Here is a 24,956-nt window from a genome sequence, read left to right as displayed (position 1 = left end):
ATAGCTATACATATAATCACCAATTTCACAACAATGTCCACAAAGACATTGCAGTTCTATATAATACAGTACTACTATAACACTCTGACAATGAAAACAGAATTCATATCCGATTCAAATAGGACTACATACCCAATTATCAAAGTTGTATTGACATGCACTGATATGTTTGTAAAATGTGTAGCTTTTTTCATGAATTATATATATATATATATATATATATATATATATATATATATATATATATATATTTTACAGGAGATAACATATTCAGAAAATGTTTTGTTACATGTTTTTGGGTCAGTACCTTGAAAGATACTTATATTCTGAACAAAAAAGAATGAGTTTTAGACTCTGCTTTGTACTAACAGACTACTTAATGGAAACGTATTTTACTGTATCATAGACTGAATGAACTACAGTACATGTTTTCATTCCCAAAATATACTGAACTTTGTTACCTGCACCCTGATGGCATGAGAAGTGAGATGTACAAATGCCTTCAAAATGGAGAACATAATGATGTTTGCAAGTTTCTAGATTAAACGAAGGAGTTCATTGCATTGACAGGAGATGGAGCTTCAGAGCTTTCATTCCCTTCCACAGGTTCCTTCTCCTTTTTACCACTGTATTGTCCAATGAATGAGCCATCCTCATTGAACTGACCATTTACGCCCTCTCCATAGTCAACTAGACTATCATCACTGTCTTCTTTTTTCACAGTCCTGTCTGAAGGTGTTCGGCTTCCTTTTTTAAGAGGTTTGTGGTCCTCTGCATCACTGGAAAAATGAATTGAAAATTAGAGTTATGCAATGCATATAACAGTGAAGCCCCTGCCCTTTATTTGTCCATGCAAATTCTAAAAAAAAAAAATGCATGTCATCTAGTGAGCCTGGAGGCAAAATAAAGTCAGATTATAATGATGTAGTTGATCTGAATACAGGGATAAATTTTCAAAAATTTAGTCTGGTACTATGTGGGTACAAATGGGAGTTAAGTGAGTAGAATGGCTGAATCCACGTAGCTTTCAGTTGTTAAAAGTTTGTGAGTACTTTTGCAATGGGCATAATTTTAGCTGCAGTAAAAAGAACCTACATGCTTGGAGATAATTTAAAGTATGTGCATGCTTATTATCCGCATGACCATCTGCTCTTGAAAGAGAAACTATGCAGCTACTTTGTGATTTTGTGTGGGCTTAAAGTATGGGCACCCTTTGTCAGCTTATTGAAAATTTACCCAACAGTGTATACAGAAGCAATGATTTACAAACATGACGTCAGCTGAGCAGTGCATTTTCTACCGTGCATGGTGGTTTTATTTTAGATATGGCTTGGCTTCCAGATTTGAAAGCAATCTGGAAACAAGTGCAAGCATTAACATACTTGTAAATGAAAAAAAAAAAAATCAAGTACCTAGTTCTTTTAAACACAATGCTTATGATATGTCCTGAAGTTTAATTTGTTTAACATTTCCATTTTTGGACTCCTTGGATAATTTTATTTATTTATTTGTTTGTTTATTTATTTTTTTATTTGAACAACCCCGTTATTACTCACATGTCCAAAATACTTGTTTCTTGCAGGGTACAACATGAAATATGAATTTAGATAAATAGAATATCCCAAATTTCTCTCTTTAAAATAAAATAACCAAAGTGGTGCATTGGAAGACACTTCTATATACTTAGGGACCTTCATTTTCAGAGTTTATTTTTTTCCCTGGGAATTTCAATGTTATAACAAAAATACTCAGTGGAAAAAAATGACTGTTATAACACACAGGAGAAAAATCAGTAGAAAAGTAATTTTGCCACTGATGTTTTTTCTTTAACACTGAAATCCCAGGAAAAATAAAATAAAAACAATGAAAATGAAGGTCTCTATATATAATATGTAGGCCAGTGTGACAATTTTATACCTTACCTTTCAAAAGACCAGTACATTCTATTATATGCAGAAGAAACAAATGAAAATTGTCTAGGGAGTAAAGCAAGTCCATAACCTGATAATGAAAAGTACTTTAAGAATTCATTAATGCAAGATTTCCATTAAATTTAAAGGGAAAAAAGTCTGCATTTTAACTAAAAAAAAAAAAGTAAAAATTGCAAGCAAAAATATTCTTTGATAACAGGACTATCATAGCCAACAAAATAAGAAATAAAAGTGGTGTCTAATGTATAACAAATGACTTCTAATAATCAATTATTTGCATGTTATTATTTTGTGACATATGGTGATGTGAGGAATACCCTCCCAACAACAGAAAAATAGTTGGGGTTACAGTTTCTCCTTCTCAATGCAAACCTTCATATAAATACACATATGGACCTGACATACTGAAGGAGTTTTCCCATTTTATGTCAATGGGAATATTGCCTACTGCATACATAGGTTCCTATAGTTTGAAAAATATGATTTGATGGCCTGGCAACCAGCCTCGAGTCTGTAGTTCACACTCAGTTTAGAAAGGTCTCCTATATCAGTGTTTTTAACTCAGTCTTGGAGGCACACCTAAAATGCCTGGTTTTCAGGATAAAATAAGTACATGTAATCTATCTCAGGCATATTCATTACCATAGATAATGTGTTGTGGACTATTCTAGGAACGTGTCCAAACCTTTTTTTAAATCCCGTTATGCTAGTCACCTTGATCAAGACCTCTGGCACCAGATTCCACAGCTTGATATTAAACAGAGTGAAAAAGTACTTTCTATGATCTGTTGTAAATCTGCTGGTTGTTAGTTTCATGGACTGTCCCCTTGCTTTGGTATTATTTGAAAGGGTAAATAAGTGCCTTTTATTTGCCCATTCCACACCACTCATGATTTTATACATTTCTATCATGCCCCCTTTTAGCCACCTCTTTTCCAAGCTGAAGGACCCTAGACTGCATAGCCTCTCATCTTTGGAGAGGTGTTCCATCCCTTTTATCAGTTTTGTCACCCTCCTCTGCACCTTTTCTAGTTCTACTATGTCTTTCTTGAGATGGGGTGACCAGGACTGCACACAATACTCAAGGTGCAGTCGTATCATGCCTCAGTACAGAGGCAATACGATATTCTCCATTTCTTTTTGGATCATTCCAAACATTCTCTTTGCTTTTTTGACTACTGCTATGCAATGAGCAAAGGATTTCAACATATTGCCCACAATGACTCCAAGGTTCTTTTCTTGAATAGTGACTCCCAAAACAGAACCCAGCATCATGTACATACAATTGAGATTAATTAATTGTTTTGCACTTTTCTACATTCAATTTTATTTGATATTCAATTTCCCAGTCCCCTTGTCTCACAAGGTCCTTCTAATTTTCCTCACTATCTGATGCTTTTTTAATAAATTTTAATAATTTTGTGTCATCTGCAAATCTGATCATCTCACTCATCATTCCTTTTCCAGATCATTAAAGATGTATTAAAGAGCTCAGGTCTCAAAACTGATCCCTGTGGTACTCCACTAACAAACTTTCTCCTTTTGAAAACTGACCATTTAGTCCTACTCTCTGTTTCCAATCTTTTAACCAGTTCACTATCCAAATTAGGATATTGACTTCTATCCCATGACTTTGTAATTTCCTGAGGAGGCTATCATGGGCTATCATGGGGACCTTGCAAATGCCTTCTAATTCCAAATACACTATATCAACCAGTTCACCTTTTATCTACATGCTTAGTTACACCTTCAAAAAATTATAAAAGATTGGTAAGATAAGACTTCCCATTGCTAAAATCATGTTGACAAAAGAGACATACGCACTGCTTTCTCTTTGTTCACCGAGGCAAAATAATGGTTAAGAGATATAGAAGCAGTGCCAGCAAACACTGATTTCTAGTAGAGATGTGAATCGGAACCGGAATCAGTTCGGATTCCGGTTCCAATTCACATGTGGGTTTTTTTTCATCGGGCCTGCGCCCGAGCCGATAAACAAAAAACCCACCCCGACCCTTTAAAACTAATACCTTAGCTTCCCCCACCCTCCCAACCCCCCAAAAAACTTTTTACATGTACCTGGTGGTCCAGTGGGGGTCCCTGGAGCGATCTCCTGCTCCCTGGCTGTTGGCTGCCACTAATCAAAATGGCACCGATGGCCCTTTGCCCTTACCATGTGACAGGGTATCCGTGCCATTGGTCGGACCCTGTCACATGGTAGGAGCACTGGATGGCCCTTTTGTCAAGTCTTGTCAAGGGGCTTTTGTCAAATCTTGGTGGACCCTCCTGACCCCCACAAGACTTGCCAAAAGTCCAGCAGGGGTCCGGGAGCGACCTCCTGCACTCGGACCATCGGCTGCCAGTATTCAAAATGATACAGCTGTATTGGAAGCAATAAAGAAAGTTTCACCCACTTTATATAATTCAGGAGTTAATCCCACATTATCACATAAAAACCAAAAGTCAAAACAAAAGGGGTTTACAGTGGGCTCAGGCAGGATAAGACCTGTGACCCACAGACACCCGTTCTTGACAGCTGTGCAGCCCACAAGATTACCCTCTCACTCACATAGAGCATTAAGGAACTCAAAAGTCAGAATTACAGTGGGCTCTTGTAGAATCAGACTTGTGATGTGGAGACACACACTGTATCAAGTTACAAAAGTGCAAAAAGCCTTCTCTGTATTAGCTATTGAAGAAGATCTTGCGAAAGAGATTGACGTAATATCCGAAAAGAGAGAAGAAACCCAATGCATACAGAAATGTCACCCCCGAAATACAAATAAAAATGTAAAGGAAAAGGGTGAAGTGGATAAGAAAATTCAACTAAATAAGACACTAAAGGAATCCCAAAAAAGCTGTAACCAGAATGAGAAAGGCTGGAAAGCTATGAGCACAAATGCTCGTAGTTTAGTCAATAAAATCCCAGATCTGCAAGCCCTAATGATAGAGGCAGACTTGGACATTGTTGCTGTCACGGAGACATGGTTCACGGAATCTCATTATTGGGAAATGGCAATACCAGGCTACAACTTATTAAGGAAGGACAGAGAGGACAGGAAAGGGGGAGGAGTGGCTCTTTATGTCAGAAACAATATCCAAGCATCTGAGCTGCAAGGAAGATGGGGCAAAGAAGCTCTATAGGCTGACCTAAAAAAAGATGATGGGGCTTCCATTTCTATTGTAGTGATTTACAGGCCTCCAAATCAAATAGAAGAGCTTGACAAAGCTCTAGTTGAAGACATACAAAAGATGGGAAAGAAGGGAGAAGTGCTGATTGTTGGAGATTTTAATATCCCGGATGTAGACTGGAGAATCCCTTCTGCAGAATCTAACAGTAGTAGAGAGATAGTGGATGCCCTACAAGGGGCTCTGTTCAAACAAATGGTAATGGAACCCACAAGGGAGGGAGCTATACTCGACTTAGTTCTCACTAATGGAGATAATGTCTCTAATGTCCAGGTGGGTGCCCACCTCAGCACCAGTGATCATCAAACAGTATGGTTTCATATCACAAATAGGATACGGAGAAGTAGCACGAAGACTCGAGTATTGCAGTTCAAAAACACGGACTTTGATGAAATGGGGAAGTACCTGGAGGAAGAACTAGAAGGCTGGGAGAACAAGAGAGATGTGGAACAACAGTGGACCAAACTAAAAGGAGCAATTACCAAGGCAACTAATCTATATGTTAGAAAAGTAAAGAAAAGCAAGAGAAAAATGAGACCTATCTGGTTCTCAAAGGAGGTGGCTGACAAAATAAAAGCTAAAAGAACAGCGTTCAAGAAATATAAAGAATCCCAAAGAGAAGAACACAAGGAAGAATATCTAGTGGAACTGAGGGAGACAAAGAAAGCAATCAAGAAAGTGAAAATTCAAGCAGAAGAAAGGATCACCAAAGAGGTAAAGCAAGGTGACAAAACATTTTTCAGATACATCAGTGAAAGGAGAAAAGTCCAAAGTGGTATACTGAAACTGAAAGGTGAAAAGGATCAATGGATGGAGACAGATGAAGAAATGGCAGAATTATTAAACAAATACTTCAGTTCTGTGTTCACTAAAGAAGACCCTGGAGAAGGACCGTCGCTAGTTAACAAGAAAATAGAGGGGAATGGAGTAGATGTAACTCCATTTACAGTAGAGAATGTATGGGAAGAGCTGGGAAACTGAAAGTGGACAAAGCCATGGGGCCTGATGAGGTTCATCCCAGGATACTGAGGGAGCTCAGAGATGTGCTGGCGGGTCTGCTGTGTGACCTGTTCAATAGATACCAAGAAACGAGAGTGGTGTCGAGTGATTGGAAAAGAGCGGTGGTGATCCCGCTTCACAAGAGTGGAAACAGAGAGGAGGCTGAAAATTACAGACCGGTTAGTCTCACCTCGGTGGTGTGAAAAGTAATGGAGTCGCTGTTAAAAGAAGGAATAGTGAACAATCTACAGTCGGATGAATTGCTGGACCAGAGGCAGCATGGATTCACCAGGGGAAGATCCTGTCAGACAAATCTGATTGACGTTTTTGACTGGGTAACCAAGGAATTGGATCAAGGAAGATCACTCGATGTCATCTACTTGGACTTCAGCAAGGCTTTTGATACAGTCCTGCACAGGAGACTGGCGAATAAAATAAGACGCTTAGGAGTGGGTGCCAAGGTAGTGGCCTGGATTGCAAACTGGTTGATGGACAGAAGACAATGTGTGATGGTAAATGAAACTTACTCTGAAGAGAGAGCGGTGTTGAGCAGAGTGCCACAGGGGTCGGTGTTGGGACCAGTCCTGTTCAATATCTTTGTGAGCGACATTGCGGATGGGATTGAAGATAAGGTTTGTCTTTTTGCGGATGACACAAAGATCTGCAATAGAGTGGACATGCCGGAAGGAGTGGAGAGAATGAGAAGGGATCTAAGGAAGCTGGAAGAGTGGTCAAAGATATGGCAGCTGAGATCCAATGCCAAGAAGTGCAGAGTCATGCATATGGGGCATGGAAATCTGAATGAACTGTATTCGATGGGGGGAGAAGGGCTGATGTGCATGGGGCAAGAGAGAGACCTTGGGATGATAGTGTCTAATGATCTGAAGTCGGTGAAACAATGTGACAAGGCGATAGCTAAAGCCAGAAGAATGCTGGGCTGCATAGAGAGAGGAATATCAAGTAAGAAAAGGGAAGTGAATATCCCCTTGTACAGGTCCTTGGTAAGGCCTCACCTGGAGTACTGTGTTCAGTTCTGGAGACCATATCTCCAAAGAGACAGAGACAAGATGGAGGCAGTCCAGAGAAGGGCGACCAAAAAAGGTGGAAGGTCTTTATCGAATGACTTATGAGGAGAGATTGAAGAATCTAAACATATACACCCTGGAGGAAAGGAGGAGCAGAGGTGATATGATACAGACTTTCAGATACTTGAAAGGTTTTAACGATCCAAAGACAACGACAATCCTTTTCCGTCCGAAAAAAATCAGCAGAACCAGGGGTCACGATTTGAAGCTCCAGGGAGGAAGACTCAGAACTAATGTCAGGAAGTATTTCTTCACAGAGAGGGTGGTGGATGCCTGGAATGCCCTTCCAGAGGAAGTGGTGAAGACCAGAACTGTGAAGGACTTCAAAGGGGCGTGGGATAAACACTGTCGATCCATAAAGTCTAGAGGACGTGAATGAAGAGTGGATGGCTCGCGGGAATGACGACTACTACCTGGAGATAATACCCTTATTCAGTAAACATACACATGGTTAATGTGACTCCAACATTGCTCTAAGCTTCAACGGCAAGAGGAAATGTGGAAAAAGATTTGCATTCACAAAAAGCTGGGAGTAGCTTGCTTGTTACAGCGGTTACTACCCCAAACCAAATAAGCCTGATACTTCACTTTCAATGAATAACCAGCATAGCTCTCTGCTTCAACGGCAGGGGAGAAAGTCTGAAACTTCGTGCATATCCAGCATAGCTCTCGGCTTCGACGGCTGGGGAGAAAGTCTGATACTTCGTGCATATCCAGCATAGCTCTCTGCTTCAACGGCAGGGGAGAAAGTCTGATACTTCGTGCATATCCAGCATAGCTCTCTGCTTCAACGGCAGGGGAGAAAGTCTGATACTTCGTGCATATCCAGCATAGCTCTCTGCTTCAACGGCAGGGGAGAAAGCCTGATACTTCGTGCATATCCAGCATAGCTCTCTGCTTCAACGGCAGGGGAAAAAGTCTGATACTTTGTGCATATCCAGCTTGGCTCTCTGCTTCAGCGGCGGGGGGAGTGAGGAGGAGTAGATCTGTGTGCAGACAGCGGCCAACGGGGACTGAATCGCGTGGTCTGGGTGGGCAGGTGGGCATGGGTGTGGCTTGCTTGTTGCGGCGGTTGCTACCCCTAGCTGGTTGGGCTGGATATTTCACTTGGATGCAGCTCCGGCGCTGCTCTTTGCATTGGTGGTGGGGGTGGAAGGGAGGTGGAGCCAGAGGGTTGCTCAGAGCCAGGAGTGACAGATGGGTATGAGAAGAGAAAAAGAAGAGGAGTGCGGGGCTTGCTGTGCAGACTGGATGGGCCGTTTGGTCTTCTTCTGCCGTCATTTTTATGTTTCCATGTTTCTATGTTTAAGTTGTTCATGCTACACTTGGTACATGAACAACTCTGCCTCTTTTGGTGCTTGCTTTGCCCCACTCATGCAACCAATGTTGCTGGTGCCCTTTGTCAAACGTTTGGAACCTTGGAGAGTTCTGGCTACTCTGGATTAGATTACTCTGGCTGCTGCGTTTCTCCTCTGAAGAAGTCCTGCCAAAGGTGGTAGTGTTTTGCTCTATTGCGGGTCCTTGGGCTATTCATACCACTTTTGATGCCACACTGACATATATTTAATGTGTTGGAGGACCTTTACATTTTTGAGGATGTCTACCTACAAGTTTCATTAGAAGTGGTTAGACAACCTCAATTTGGGAGCTCTAGATAAGCTTCATTGCTTCCCCCATTGATTTTAATGGGAAGCAAATAAATAAAATGAATAAATGAAAATGTGTTTTTGTTTAAAATTAACCAAACAATTAACCGTGACCTACAAAATGAATAAACAAACTGTTTGCCTCTGTACATCCCTTCTAGGCATATTTGAACAGACATGTTGGAGAAACACAAAAATACCACAAAAGGATGTTGTGGTTGTCAGGCAAGAATGCATCCATCTGAAGTTGGTTCATACTGTTTGCTGTTTAAGGAACAAAATCTTCAAACACATGTCTTACAAGTCAGGTAGTTGTTGCCAATATTATAACAAGACTGTCCATTCACCCAGGGTCTATTCAATTCCAAATAGTTCTAGACCCTTCTATTCCTGCATTGCTAAATAATAGTTTACTGACCCTACAAAAACATAATAAATCACAGAAGAGCCAGGGATGTGCCAATTTCTCTTCAGATGACTCTTTAGTCATTCCTACTCAGGAGGCACATGATCCACATGGCTGCTCTATAGAAAATTCTGACTCATCTGAAACATAAATAGAATAGTCTTAATCTGATAGACTCAGACTTTTTGATGATACTAATACAAATTTACTTATCAAGAAGACAGCACTAGCTCTAAACATAGAACCTGATATGTAAAAAGATACCTCTACTGCAGATCCCTTACTAAGCAAGACAGCAAAAAAATCCCAAAAAACCAGGCAGACTTCTCTCTATTAATTCTGCAGCTTTGGAAATAAGAATTTAATGGAAAAAAGCAGACTGCAAAGAATACTTATCAAAACTATTTTCTAAATCTATTTGACTTCAAAAAGCTTTGTTCTGCTGTTAACTTTACGTTGGTCAATAAAAAAAATATTAAAAACAAAAAAAAGACACAGCCTCCAATTGGTTCAATTGCCTCTATGTAGATTCAACTATTGGAAATCTATACAAAAGTACCACAATCCCAAGTAAATTTCTAATTTAAAGATTCTATTAGTCACAAAATGGATACATAGAGTACTTAAACTATTCATTTCATACTTTATCATTATCTGTAAACCATTATGATGACGAAACCGAATGACGGAATACAAAAACATGTTAAATAAATAAATAAAATAAATAAATAAATACTCAGAGGGTAATTTTCAAAGGTACTGCGCATAAAACTGTTCTATGTGCAAAAATGGCTGATTCCAAAATTGTGCACACATGTCATGTTTACATGTAAATTTACTCTGACTATACAGAGGCATTCTTGGAGGCTGGGCTGGAGCAAGGTTTGGCTTTACAAGCATACATTGTAAAATTTGACAGAATGGGGCCGGTTTTAAATCCTACACGCGCAGGGTACATTTGTGCACGCTACCCGGCGCTCACAAATGTACACCCAATTTTATAACATGCGCGTGCTGCCACATGCATGTTATAAAATCCGGGATTGGCGTGCACAAGGGGGTGCACTGCACACTTGTGCATCTTGCACGCGCCGAGCCCTAGGGGAGGCCCGATGGCTTTCCCCATTCCCTCCGAGGCCACTCCGAAATTGGAGCGGCCTCAGAGGGAACTTTCCTTTCAATCCCCCCCACCTTCTCCTCCCCTTCCCCTATCTAACCCACCCCCCAGCCCTACCTAAATCCCCCCCTACCTTGCTGTCAAAGTTAAGCCTGCCCGAGGCAGGCGTAACTTGTGCGCTCTGGCCAGCTGCCAGCGCGTGAACCTCGGGCACAGCCGCTGTGCCGGAGGACTCGGGACCACCCCCGGACCTCCACCCCACCCCCAGACCGCCCCTTTTTTAAAGCCCCAGGACATATGCACATCCCAGGGCTTGCATGCGCCGCTGAGCCTATGCAAAATAGGCTCGGCACGCGCAGGGGGGGTTTTAAAGGGTTACGCGCATATCTTACGCACATAACCCTTTGAAAATCTACCCCAATGCATGTGAATACTCAGGAAAATTTTGTGCGCCCCAAATAGCTAATGTAACTTGTGCAGGATATATTTGGTGGGATAACTTTCAAAATATGTACATCTGCTTTGAAAATTGGTGTAATCTATGTACATATTTGTGGCCTAAGCCTATTTTATTTATTCATTAAAATATTTGTAATTCGCCTATAACAAATTTGTGTTAAGTTATGTGGGATATTTGAAAATTATTGTCCCTGTCTGCATCATCATTTGTCTCTGCATTCAAAATAATGATTAAATGGATTGAGAATCTGGAAGAGGAAACTGAATCAGTCTATCCTGGATCCCAGACCCTTTTACAATTAGTATCTATGCTTAATAATATATCAGTGAGATTGAAAGAAGACTCTTCATATACCATCACTATCTGCAAAAGATATAGTAGCTCAGTGGATCTCAGCCAAGCACATGCAGGTATATCGCCACACTTCTCAGTCCCCCGCTGGCCAGTGTCCCTGCCCCAGTGAAATGGGAACTCCTCCTTCGCCCGGGCTTAAAATGCTGATAGCCTGGGCAGAACGCGGCATGGGCTCTGCTTCCTGCCTCCTGCAACCTGGAAGAGGAAGTGGTGTGCAGTGGCTGTGTGCGTGGGAAGAAGAGACCATGTTAGGAAAAGTGCGTGCCACATTGGCCTGAAGAAGAGCAGCACATCCCGGAGCAACATCAGCCCCCCGGCTGATAGGATTCCTTTCTCAAGGCCTTGAGAAAGGGAGAAGTAGTTCAGTGGAGGAAGAGAGGATGAGTGAGCAAGCATATGTTTGAGATTGTGTGTGTGTGTGTGTGTGTGTATATGTGTGTGAGAAAGAAACAGCATGAATTTAAGTGAGGGACTGAGAGCTTGTAATATGATCAAGATCCTTTGTGTGTGAGAGAGAGAGAGAGAGAGCATGAATGTGTGTGATTAAGAATCTGTGTGAAACAACATGTGTGTGTGTGATTCTTTGTGTGTAAGAGAGACAGTATGAATGTAAGTGTGTGATTGAGAAATGTGTAAGCAAGAGAGAGCATGTGTATGTATGATTAAGAGCCTGTGTGTAGAAGGGAAAGGAAGAGCATGTGTGTAATTGTGTGATTGAGAGCCTATGTAAGTGAGAGAGCATGTGTATATATGTGTGACTGAGAGCCTGTATGAGAGAAAGAGTTTGTGTGTGACAGACAGGAGAAAGTTGCAACCAATCCCCCCTCCTCCTCCTAATTCTCAACAATTACTGGGCACCTGGAAATTGAATATTTCCAGGTATGGAGAACAGAGCATTTATTTATCCTTATTATTTTTAATTATTGGGTCTTTGTGTCTGCTATTTTTAAATTTTATTGGTGTAAAGAAATCTTTTGAGTTTTTAATTATTGGATATTCCATTCATCAGCTGTTTTTAATTAATCTGTTCTTTTTATCAGTATGGTTTTAGTGCAATTGATTAATATTTCTTGCTTTATTTTATTAGGACTGGTGATTTTTCTCTTTTTCCTTTGTTATACTGCAAACATTTTCTGTGACTTGTTGTGGTTTCCAGTTCAGTTTTGGTCTACATGTTTCTATTTATGCTTTATGGGATGGATTTTAAAAGGCCTGCGCGCGTAAATCTTTCCTGACTTACGCACGCAGGGCCCTTGCGCGCCGGCGCGCTTATTTTTCATAGGCCGCCAGCGCGCGTAAAGCCCTGGGACGCGCGTAAGTCCCAGGGCTTTGGAAAAGGGGCGGGGAGGGGGCGTGTCAGGGGCATTCCCGAAACGATGCGGCGTTTCGGGGGCGGGCCCTGGGGTGTGGCACCGGCCCGGGGGCGTGGTCGAGGCCTCCGGACCAGCCCCCGGGACCGGAACACGGAGCGGGGCTGCCGGCCGGCGCACGCAAAGTTACGCCTCCTTTCAGCAGGCGTAACTTTGCCGACAAAGGTAGGGGGGGGTTTAGATAGGGCAAGGGGGGGTGGGTTAGGTAGGGGAAGGTGGGGGGAAGGTGGGGGGAGGGCGAAGGAAAGTTCCCTCCGAGGCCGCTCCAAAATCGGAGCGGCCTCGGAGGGAACAGGCAGCGCGCGCTGGGCTCGGCGCGCGCAGGTTGCACAAATGTGCACCCCCTTGCACGCGCTGACCCCGGATTTTATAAGATACGCGCATATCTTATAAAATCCAGCGTACTTTTGTTCGCGCCTGGTGCGCGAACAAAAGTACGCTATTGCGTATTTTTTAAAGATCTACCCCTATGGATTCTTTATTCTTTATTAGGTAAGGGTCTGCACATGTGATCGAGGTGAGATATTCTGCTGCATGTAATTTTTAGTTAGGGCTCTATAGCAACCTGGCTTGTTCCATTTTCCTAATAGGAGAAGTATTGGAGTTTTAAGGCCTGGTGTAATATTTTCAGTGTTGCCTTTTCTTAGGTAAGGTGGTTACGGTTTGAGTGCTGGAAGTTGGTGATGTTCTGGTTTAGGAGTTTTACTTTTTATATAATTTCTGTTCAGAGACAGTACTCTTATCTTTCCCATGTGTCATTCTTAACATTAAAAGTAATATGGGGCCTTTTTTTTTTATTTCCACCATAGAGTGTAATAAGTTGTGTGTTACACATGTGAGCGTTGTCCATCAGGTGTGTCATGATGGGAAAAAGGTTGTAGGAGCTAATATAGCAGGCAGAAGAACACTTTGCCTTAGAAACTGGTCTGCTGATTTTTCATTTAAACTACACTGAATCAGCATTCCATCTGTAGGAGAATAGTTGCTTGGGCTATAAGTGGAAAAGATAGTTAAGGACTTAGCTGAAAGAAAAAAGGCTTTTCTTCCTCAGATAGGCCTAAATAAAGTGCTACTTGAGTCAAATTTTCTCAAAGACAATTTAAGAAAGGGCAACATCTGACTTTTCATCCATATAAAAGTCAATCCTATCCAGAAAAACTGACTCCATCAATCTTCAGAAGCAAGCACATTTCAAATACCAGGTCCACCGACAAACAGCAGCGACAGTATTACATTTTACCTGATAACACAAGACAAAGGTTACTGAAATGTAAATACATTTGGGAAAAATCAATTTCAGATCTGTGATTTTTAGACATTGCAAAAAATGGATATCTATAGAATTTTTCAATATCTTGCACAATGTTTTCTTTCATTCTAAGCCTTCAACAGATAACTCAAAAGCCTTAAGGGTAGATTGTTAAACCTGTGTGCAGGTGTCCATGTCACGCGGTTCCCGGCATCGACACGCGCATGTTATAAAATCTGCTACCCACGAGTACATGCACGCCCAATTTAATATCAGAGCGAGCATGTGCACTTGAGTGCCAACTTACATGCGCATGTGTGCACGAGTGCCTATTCGCAAGCACGGGGGGGGGGGGGGATTTTACCACATGTGCGCGGCGACGTGATAGGGCCTGTCCCCAGTTCCCTCCCAGTCTGCTCTAATAAATGAGTGGACTGGGAGGGAACTTCCTAAACCTCCTACCTACACTGCCTGCCTTTTCCCCTATCCTCCCCGACCCCTAAAATCCCCCTAACCTTTTTTTTTCTGTTTTGCAACTTCCCTGCTCTCCTGAGCAGCAGTCCGTTGCGCGTGTCCAGCATTCCGGGCGCGCATGACAATGGGACAGCGCCTTAATGAGGCTTCTCAGAAACCACTACTTGCATTTCCTGATTGATCAGACTCAATATAGTGGAGAGATAACAAAAGATTCCAAAAAACACATCCTTCCTTTTAAAAAGCCCATTTAGCAAGGGATTTGGCTGCTTTATGTGCTTAAAAAGCTGAAGCCTTAGTTGAAGACATTTACAAAGCAGCTGAATTGTGGTTCCATTCACACATTCATGAAGTATTACAGAAATGATAAATGGTGTTCCACAATGGCAAATATTTGGAAGCAATCAACCCATACTCTTAAGGTACTGCTTTCTTAAATCACTGAGATGGGAGTGTAACGAAATTCAAATTTTCTCTTACCATCATTTCTTGTTCAGTTAACTCCCACACCAGTCTACGCTAGGGATGTGCTATTTAAAATGAAAGTGGAAATGTCAAACTTTGTTTATTTTTCTTTAGTTTTGTTTCCAGCTGCCCATATTCTTCCCACTACCGCCTCACAAACTTTTAGAAAGGGCCACCGACCACTGGCCTTTCCCTTCATCTCTTCCACCCTCTTTAAACATCCTAAAAGCTTACCTGATCCTCGGGGTCCAGAAGGAGCAGGAGTGACCCCAGTCATACCTGCACCCCCAGTGCTGTATTCTCCCTCCAGCACCGTTTTGGAATGTAGCACTAGCAGGGCTGAAGTGACTGGGGGATAGCTCCTGCAACATCTGGACCCAAATGGGTAAGATAATGGAATGGCTCAAAAGGGAAGGGAGAGATCAAGTAAAAGGAGGGAGGGGCTTTTTCTAAAAAATGATGTGAAAGGGGAGGGCTGGTGGCTAGTTTAGCACTATACAATGCAATAAACCTCACCTAAAAAAAAAAAAGCATTTTAAAACAATGGCCTGGTTGAAAAAATAGCTGGCCTAAAGTTATCTAATTAAATTTATATGCATAACTATCTACGTATATTCTGCACCAGACTTATGCATGTATGGTCCTCTAAATATCCTAGAAAAATTACGTACATAATTTTACCCAGATAACTTACCAGCTTGCTGGCTTCTAATGTTCAGTAATCATTAAGATATAAAAGCAGTGCTTCAATACTGTTCATGCTACAGTGTTATTATAACATAAAATGATCTAATTCATGGACTAGATTATGAAATTTACATTGTTTACAAATATAATGGGAAATATTTATATTTGCTTGTTTTTACTGTAATTTTTCTGCATGCAAGAAAAATTACAAAAGATGTAGATTTTGTCGCCTTCAACTCAAAACAAAAACAGATTTATACAAGTGTTCTGAATGGCAATGAGTGCAGATACAGCATGCATAAACATTCCTCTCCCCCAAATAGCTAGGCATCATATATAAGGCATATATGAAATTCTGCCATGTTGGTTTACAGACACACCAAAATTGTACTTATTAACCTTGGCTATGATTTTCATCCTTAGTTGTGTGTGCATTCATTTTCTGTTAGATAGCTAACAGGTCTTGGAAATATAGCTTCCTTCCTTTTACTGTAAAAACTGCAATTGGAAATTTTAAAATGTAAAACAAGCATTTAGAAATATTATATATAAATATATATATATGTGTATGTAAATACTCACACACACAACTATTAACATATTAGAAAAACAATACCAAAGTTTTACAGATTTTGTACCACGATGGGATACAGTATTAGAATTTCTCCAGTAATAGTTTCTAACTTATAGAGAGACAGCCTGGCTGGATCCACGGCTGCCATTAACAACATGTCACCAGGCCTGACCGATGACCATCACTTTCCTTCTGTCTTCCTTTGAAGTGAATGGCAAGGGAGGGAGAAGGAGAGCTACAGAGCCCTATGTGGCTCAACTCTTTTGGTAAAAAAAAAATTCTTGTTGCTGGTTGGTGGGACTTGGGAGGGGAAGGGTTTCTCAATAGGAATAAAGGGATTGAAGGTGAGCTGGTGCCCCTTCTTTCTCTCCCTATGGTGGTCAGCAACCTTCCCACCTGCCTTCTTTCTTTTCTAGTTGTCTGTTGATTCATTTTCTGCAATTGCTTATGTCACATTTTTGCTTAGGTGGCCTGTTACTGAGCCATTATTTATTTAAAGCTGTGGGGATCCACTTGTCTAGTTGGAAAACAGAAAATACTAGGAGATCCTAGTAAGCCGCTGGTGCAATGTGGGGCTATTGCAATGAACAGCAGCAGTGTGCATGGGATTGGTGTACTCACACACCTGATGGAAGCCCCAGCTCGTGCTGAAAGTGGTCTGCAGATGTGCTGTCCAGGCATCGGAGTAAAGGTTTTTGCTTGGATTGTTTGACTGGCTCAGACTCTTGTTGAATACCAGTAGCACTGATAAAGCTGCCGGGCTTGTTATCCAAAATTTAAATGTAGTTCTTTGCTGACCTAGATAATATTACCCAACTTAATTTTATAATAAACATTGATACCTTCCATAAAGTGCCTGAGAGGCAAGATATAGAAAACCTCAGTTGTAAAATATATCAGTGGAATGGAAGATATTTAGGGTGCTCTAATTTTTCAAAAAACTTACAACATGAGGCCTATTTACTATAGGGGAATAGGGCTTGACTCACCCAAGCGATTTTGGGCTTGAAAAGGCAAACTGTGAACAAAAAGCAGATATTTTCTGAATAGCACCTGCAGTCAAAGATATTTGACCTCTGTTTATGACAGTTATTTTACTCATCTAAATATTCACTTTTTATTCAACTCTCCAAATTTTATACCCTGAATAAACTTACTTCTTTGCAAGGCAGGAATAAATCCAGATTGCCTCTCTCCTGAGAAATAGTTCCCATTATTTTCTATGTGAGCCAACACAAATGGTTTATTTTTCTCTCATGGAAAATATTGGTAGATGGCCACTCTCACTTTTTTTTCCCCTAACTCCATCCCACAACACTGAAACTGAAGTAAAAAAAAATGGCTCTAGCAAAAGTTAAAAGAAAAAGTTTTCTGTCATTGCCATTTTTAGAAAGAATGAGATAGACTAAAGAGGGTAGAGTTGTGATCACGTTTCATTGGTGAACACATCCCAAGCTACACCATTAACAGCACCTTATATAAAAGAAATACTAAGATACATTTCAATTTCATCTCTATGGTTCTGAATGTATATTTTTAAGACCTCTGCAGCAGATGTTGAGCCTCTTGCAGAGAAACTGATCCCAGGGCAGATTTAGAGGAGATGATAGCGTGTCTGTTTTGAAACAGGCTGACCAGAGTTCACATCTCTCGGCTCTGGGGGAAAACTGTGTAGCCTTATGGCCTCCTGAATAGGCCACTCTAACAGCTTTTCTGTGGAGGTGAAAGTCATGGTCTTATGATTTTCTGGCTACCTTGCAATGACATCATTGCTTTGAGCATTTATATATTTATTATAAGACATTTATATTCAGAAAAATCCAGAGAAATATCCATCAATGTGGATTACAACATAAGGAACAAGCAACAGGCTAGAACATACGTTAGATAAACAAAAATATCAGAGCATAAAATCAAAAGAAATTAAATATCAAATCAGTTATGAATAAATTACAATTGAAATTATTTTTAATTATTGCATCAAATCCCAATAATTGCAAAAATACATCAAATTCCAGATTTAAGTTTATTAAATTATAAAGATTTTAGTTTTTGTGAAAGGTACATTTGATTCCTGTCTTAAAGATAAGGGAAGAAAATTCCATTACTGTGGACCAACTATTTAAAAAGCCTGATTACAAATACATTGTTATCAATAGTTTTTAAATAAAGGAATAGCAAGGCATAGTTGGTCGCTAGACCATAGGGCAGGGGTCAGGAACCTTTTTGGCTGAGAGAGCCATAAACGCCACATATTTTAAAATGTAATTCCATGAGAGCCATACAATATGTTTAAAACTAAATACAAGTAAATGTGTGCATTTTATGTAAGATCACTCTTTTAAAGTACAATAAGTCTCTGAAAATATTACACCAGGCCTTAAGACATCAATACATCTCCTATTAGGAAAACGGACCAAGTCAGGCTGCTATAGAGTCCTACACAGAAACTACACGCCAGCAGAAAACCTCACCTGAATCACGTGCTGTCCCTCACCTAACATAGAATAAAGAGACCAAAACGCATAACAAGCATGCAGAAAAAACTGAATTGGAAACTGCAACAAGCCAGAGTCTCTGTATGCAGTGTAACAAAGGAAAAAAGAAACATCACCCATCCTTATAAAACAAATCAAGAAATATAAAATCATCAGCAGTAAAACTGTACTAACAAAAAGAACATATTTCGAAACAGCTGATGAGTGGAATATCCAATAATTAAAAACGCATATAAAACATTTCCAGATACCAACAAAAAATTTCAAAATAGCAGACACAAAGACCCAGTAATGAAAAATAATAAGGATACAAAATTTTTTTTGCTCTGCATACCTGGGAACGTTTGATATCCAGGTGTCCTGAGATTGTTCTGAATTAGCAGGAGGTGGGGTGGTTTGCTTGGAACTTTCTCCTCTCTCAGTCACATACCAGCGCTCTCTCTCACACTGGCTCTCAATTACACACCTATATACACACATGCTCTCAGTACTCATATACACGTTTTTTCTCTCTCACTTATATAGGCTCTTAATTACACATTTACACACATGCTGTCTATCTTTTCATGCTTACACACACACACACAGGCTTTCAATCACATAAATACATGCTGTCTTTTTCTCTCACACACAGACTCTCATTCACATGCTTACAAACATGTCCTCTCTTTCTCTCATTTACACACAGGCTCTCAATCACATACTCACATGCTCCCTCACCTAAATCAGCTCTCAATCACACACAGACACACATGGTCTCTCTCTCTCATTTAAACACAGGCTCTCAATCACATACTCACATGCTCCCTCACCTAAATCAGCTCTCAATCACACACAGACACACATGGTCTCTCTCATTTAAACACAGGCTCTCAATCACATACTCACATGCTCCCTCACCTAAATCAGCTCTCAATCACACACAGACACACATGGTCTCTCTCATTTAAACACAGGCTCTCAATCACATACTCACATGCTCCCTCACCTAAATCAGCTCTCAATCACACACAGACACACATGATCTCTCTCTTACTTATACACACAGGCTCTTAATCATACATACACATGATTTCTCTCACACACAAAGGATCTCAATCATACACACATACTCTTTCACACAAACAGGTTTTCAATCACAAACTTACACATACAGGTTCCCAATGGTAAACTTACATTCATGCTCTCTCTCTCACAGGCAGGCTCTCAATCACAGACATACTCTCTTTCACATGTACAGGCTCTCAATCATTCACATACATGCAATCTCTCACACACACACGGCCCCCCCCCCCCCCCCGCGGCCCGGAAGAGGAAGTGGAGAGTATCGGGTGCCTGCGCGGCAAGAAGAGGCCACGCTAGTGCGCTCGGCATCGGCCCGAAGAAAAGAAGACTGCAGCTCGGCTCGGAGGAAAATGAAGAGGTTCAACCGTGGCCGATGGGACTCCGCCTGGGCTGATAATGAAGAGGTTAGCGTTGGGAGGAGGCTGCTGCTGCCGCGAGTTCCCGGGGTGGGGGAGAGAGAGAGTGAATGAGCGAGCAAGCTGTGTTTGCTCGCTCATTCACTCTCTCTCTCCCCCACCCCCACCCCGGGAACTCACGGCAGCAGCAGCCTCCTCCCAAAGCTAGCCTCCTTCATTTTCAGCCCTCGCGGAGGCGGAGTCCCATCGGCCGCGGTTGAAGCTCTTCATTTTCCTCCGAGCCGCGCTGCAGTCTTCTTTTCTTCGGGCCGATGCTGAGCGCACTAGTGTGGACTCTTCTTGCCGCGCAGGCAGCCGATACTCTCCACTTCCTCTTCCGGGCCGCGGGGGGGGGGGGGGGGAAGAAGAGAGTACGCCGGTGCCGCTGACTCCAGCTGTCCTGCCACGTTCCGCCCGGGCTGACAGCATTTTAAGCCCAGGCGGAGGAGGACCGGGGAGCAGCTGGGTCAGCGGGAAAGTGTGGCGACTGTCTGCGAGCCAGATGCAGCCCTCAAAAGAGCCATATCTGGCTCGCGAGCCATGGGTTCCCGACCCCTGCCATAGGGTATGAAAGGCAACATAAGGAGAAAGAAGGAACTTCAAACATGATGGCCTGTTTTCTGAAATATTTTTAAAAATGAGAGTTAAAAGCTTACATTTTGCTTGTATCACAATTGGCAGCCAATGCATTTTGATTAATCTTGGGAGTCATATACTTGCCAAGATTAACCAAGCAAAATTTTGAACAATGTCAAACTTGTAGGTACATTTTTGGTTGTCTGACATAAATGAGGTTATGAAGCGGGCAGCAGGAGTGCTTCCACAACTGACCTGAAATCTGCTGTATGCAGTACATATTTGAGCTGTCTCCTCAGGCACAATTTGTAAAATGCTGCTTACATAACAAATTTAATCTGAGATTTTAAAGAAAGAATCTAAAATGATAACTGTGCTGCGAGCCTCTGTTAATAACGTGAATTACCATCCCTAAAATTGTATTTCCCTGAAGGATTCAAGGATAGATAAGTGACTAAGCCACAGAAATTCTGTTTTAGGTACATTTGTTTCAATCCAGAATTAAATATCACTGAAAAAAGGCAATAATTTAGAAACAGTGGCTTGGGGAGAGGAGTCAGCAGGAAGATAAAATTGGACATCATTAGCATACAGCTTATAAAAAGCATCAAAGGAAGATAGAAATATCCTAAGGGAAAAGATCAAGGTTAAAAAGCATAGCAAATAATGTAGAACCTTGTGGGACCCCTGATGTATTTTGCCTATCAGTAGAGAAATAGTTATCTAACCTTACATGTTGGTTAGGGAATGTCAGGAAGGATTCAAACCTCTTAAGGACAAGTCTGCTGATACCAATACCCCCTAGTCTTTTTATCAATATCTGATGACTAATAATATCAAAAGCAGATGAGATGTCAAGAAATAGTAGAATCACAGCAATGTTCAAGTTAATCTCATGTAAGAAAGAATTGACAACATAAATCAGTGTTTTGGTGCCATGATAAGGTCTAAATCCACATTGATATGGACCTAAAATCTTGTCAACAAATTGCTGAATTTGACATTTTTCAATGATTTATCTAAAAATACAAAGATCTGAAATAGGCCTGTAGTCTCCTGGGACAGTACAATCCAAAGAAGGGTTTTTGATACTGGGCGAACAAGAAAAGTTTTGAAAGAAAAGGGCAAATTTATTTCAGATAAGGAAGAGTTAATGATCTGAGTAATAGAAACAACAAACTTCTTTTAGGCAGCAAAATAACCAACTAGGATGAGAGTTAGGGTCCAAGATATATATTTTTGCTTTGAGGGAGCCCAGTAAAAGCTACAATAAAAGCTACAGTCTGAAAACACCATCTGTAGAGGGAATATTGATTATAAAAGACCCTAAAGTGGTTATAATTGGGTCAGATTCTAGTCCAATACAAAGAGATGAAGTTATATAAATGAAGAAATTTAAAAATGTCTCAGCATTATGCATCCCAATATGCCTCAAGGGCTTGGTTATAGAGAGGAAAATTTTAACCATATGGAAAAACTCCTGAGGCCAGTTCAGTGTGTGTTGCAATCTGTATATAATAAATTCTTTCTTGGCTTTAATAAGAACAAGTTTATAAGTCTTAGAATTTGTATGGAATTGAATCTGTTAGTATAACAAAGGGAGCAATGCCAAACTCACTCAGACCTTCTAAACATATTTGAAGGCCCAGCCTTCTAGATAAAACCAAGAAGCAGATGAGTGATTCAGTTTTAGCAGAAACAACTTCATCCAATGTACAAGGACAAACAAAACCTATTAACCTGCACCTCAACATTCTAGATGTCATGCTTTACATTGTCAAATTCATGTATCACACATCTTCAAACAGGGCCAGATTCTCAGGTCCCTGAGATAACTTACATGAAGGAATAGAGGGCCACTTTAATGGTGAGTCACTTTAATTCTGTGCTTGTAAAAGATAATGGGTAGCAAAGTTTGCCTGGATGTTATCTCCTTCCATTCTAAAGATCTAACAATTGTGCTCATCACTCCATGGTCCCTCATCAAGTGCATCTTAGACCTGCTTAAAAGTTGTTTTGGAGGGGGATCCAAGATGGCCGCACGTATTGAGACCTGAGCGGAGGGCTTTGTCTTGCTGCGTTTTTCCTGTCGAACAAAATGCCTGCCAAGAGGAAAGGAAAAGTTCGGACTTACCCAACCGAACTAAATCCTACCATGACTATTCAGACTGAAATCACCCGCTTTGTGAGTCCTGCAGTCTCGCAGAGAACCGAGGAAACTGATGTGCAGGGCAGCGTGGAACAGCCGCCCGAGCCGGCAGGGGAGGTGTCTCTAAGTCCGGAGCAAAGGGAGCCACCTACGCAGAGCCTAGTGGAGGAGGTGAGGGGAGGAGGTATGGAGGCTTGTGCGCCCGACCCGATTCCAGACCCTACTCCACTGATTATCGAAGGGATTGATCCGGGATTTCATACATCAAGCCTGGTGGAACATCGAAGCGCCGGTGGGCAAACTGAAACCAGTGAAAATCTGGGAGAAGGTACGTCCTCGGGAAGCGATATGAGAAAAGATCTAATTACTATCCCTTCCAGGCCTGCACAAGTGACTCTAGACTCCTTATGGGAGTTTATGGCCGGCATGGCTTCAGCAATAAACATTATGAATGAGAAATTGGAGTATACTAGTTCACAAAGCGCTCAAAAATCTGTTGATGTGCAAACAAAGCTAGACAGATTAAAGGAGAAAGTTAGCGGATTAGAAGAAGAAAATAAGCAATTTCAACTATACAAAATTGCAGCAATAAAAGACAGTCAATCGCTTTCTAGACGTATGGAGTTTATTGAGAATAAATCTAGATATCTGAATCTTCGGATTATCAACTTTCCCAAAGTGGTGGGAGAAATCCCCTACACCACTTTAAAGAGATTCTTTCTTGAAAGTTTGGAGTTGACTGAGTTTAATATGCCTTCCATTAATTCCTGCTTCTTTCTCCCCATGTCGACGTGCCCAGGGAACCCTGAAAATGTTCCCTTTGCTGGGAATTTAACAGGATTTTTAGAGGACTCGACACTGGATGTTATAAATAGGGGGACGCTTTTGGTGTCTTTTATAACTGTTAAAGACATCCGCCTAGTAATGAAGGCATATTTTAGGAAATATCCGCTGAATTTTCATGAGGCTGCTGTAAAAATATTTCCTGATCTTGCACCAGCAACTCAAGCCAGGCGTCGGGGGTTTTTATCCCTTAGACAAGAGGCTACGAGGCTGGGATATAATGTGAAAATACAGTTTCCTTGTAAATGCTTCCTCATGAAAGATAATGAGCGTTTTGTGTTTTTCATACCTAAACAATTACAAGAGTTTATTGAAGCCAGGAAAATTAACATCATAACTTAAACATAGAATTTGACTGCAGTTTATGTGCAACCAGTTTAAAATTTAGGTTGTTAATTTCCTAATATGTTCCTTAAATGGTTTCTGGATCCAAAATTATTTTCTGCTAGGAGTGGGACTGGAATTATATAAATAATGGTTAAAGAATTATATACATCTTTTGCACACCAAGGTTATGTTTAAATCAATGATGTGAATATAAAATTTTTTTTTTCCCTTATTTTAAGGAAGTCGCAAAAGAATTTGTACAGCTTTGTGAAATGAAAGTATTCACGGTGTTTCTTTATAAGCAAAATGTTGTTTTTTTTTTTATGTATTAAAAGCAATAAATAAAGAATTAAAAAAAAAAAAAGTTGTTTTGGAGAACTTGATCACAACAAAATCTTTCTAACTCTTGTGCCTCTCTGAGCAAGTTGTTCATGGTGTTCTACTTGGTACAAAACATTTGAACACATCTACATGTTTCCTACCAGAAGAGGTAGCCGGGTGGCAAGAAGAAAATATGGACACTGATGCCTTCTGAGAGTGGAGCAGTGCACAGAGCTTTGGTCATGTCCCAGGATGTCAGAAAAAGGGTATAGGAAGGTATTTAGGGATAGATTTTAAAAGGAGCGGCGCGGTGTACATGTGCGCACGCTACCCGGCGCGCACACATGTATGCTGGATTTCATAACTTGTGTGCACAAGTTATAAAATCAGTGGTCAGCGCGCACAAGGGGGTGCACAATTGTGCACCTTGCGCACGCCAAGCCACACGGCCTTCCCCCGTTCCCTACCCCCCCACCCCACCTTCCCTTCCCTTCCCTCCCCCGTCCTTTCTCCCTACTTTTTTTTTCAGCTTTTTTTTATTTCAGAATTTACTTCAGCTCTGGGGCTGAAGTAAGATGCGCGCGTTGGCTGACTGCTGTCACGCGATCCCGAGCACAGCGGCAAATATGACTGCTGTGCCGGGAGCTGGACCCCGCCCCCATCCTGCCCCCTCCCTGCCCCTTTTTGCAAGCCCCGGGACTTACACGTGACCCGGGGCTTTATGTGCATCGCTGGGCCTTTTTAAAATTAGGCCCGGCATGCGTAACCCTTTTAAAGTC

The 24,956-nt window shown here is 41.2% G+C and overlaps 1 protein-coding gene across 3 annotated transcripts in view; it reads right to left on the bottom strand.

The window, feature by feature from the left end:
* Window positions 1-262: 262 nt before the first annotated feature.
* The window catches only part of NRCAM (neuronal cell adhesion molecule), a 515,870-nt gene continuing 491,176 nt past the window's right edge, over window positions 263-24,956 (bottom strand). For all 3 annotated transcript variants that reach the window (XM_029616764.1, XM_029616763.1, XM_029616765.1), the window contains one exon: window positions 263-779. In XM_029616764.1, the coding sequence (XP_029472624.1) occupies window positions 542-779 (238 nt within the window). In that variant the 3' untranslated portion in view covers window positions 263-541. The remainder of the gene's footprint in view (window positions 780-24,956) is intronic.

This window comes from Rhinatrema bivittatum, chromosome 9 (genome assembly GCF_901001135.1).
Source record: "Rhinatrema bivittatum chromosome 9, aRhiBiv1.1, whole genome shotgun sequence".
Lineage (NCBI taxonomy): Eukaryota > Metazoa > Chordata > Amphibia > Gymnophiona > Rhinatrematidae > Rhinatrema > Rhinatrema bivittatum.
This window is presented reverse-complemented; position numbering and strand designations above follow the sequence as displayed.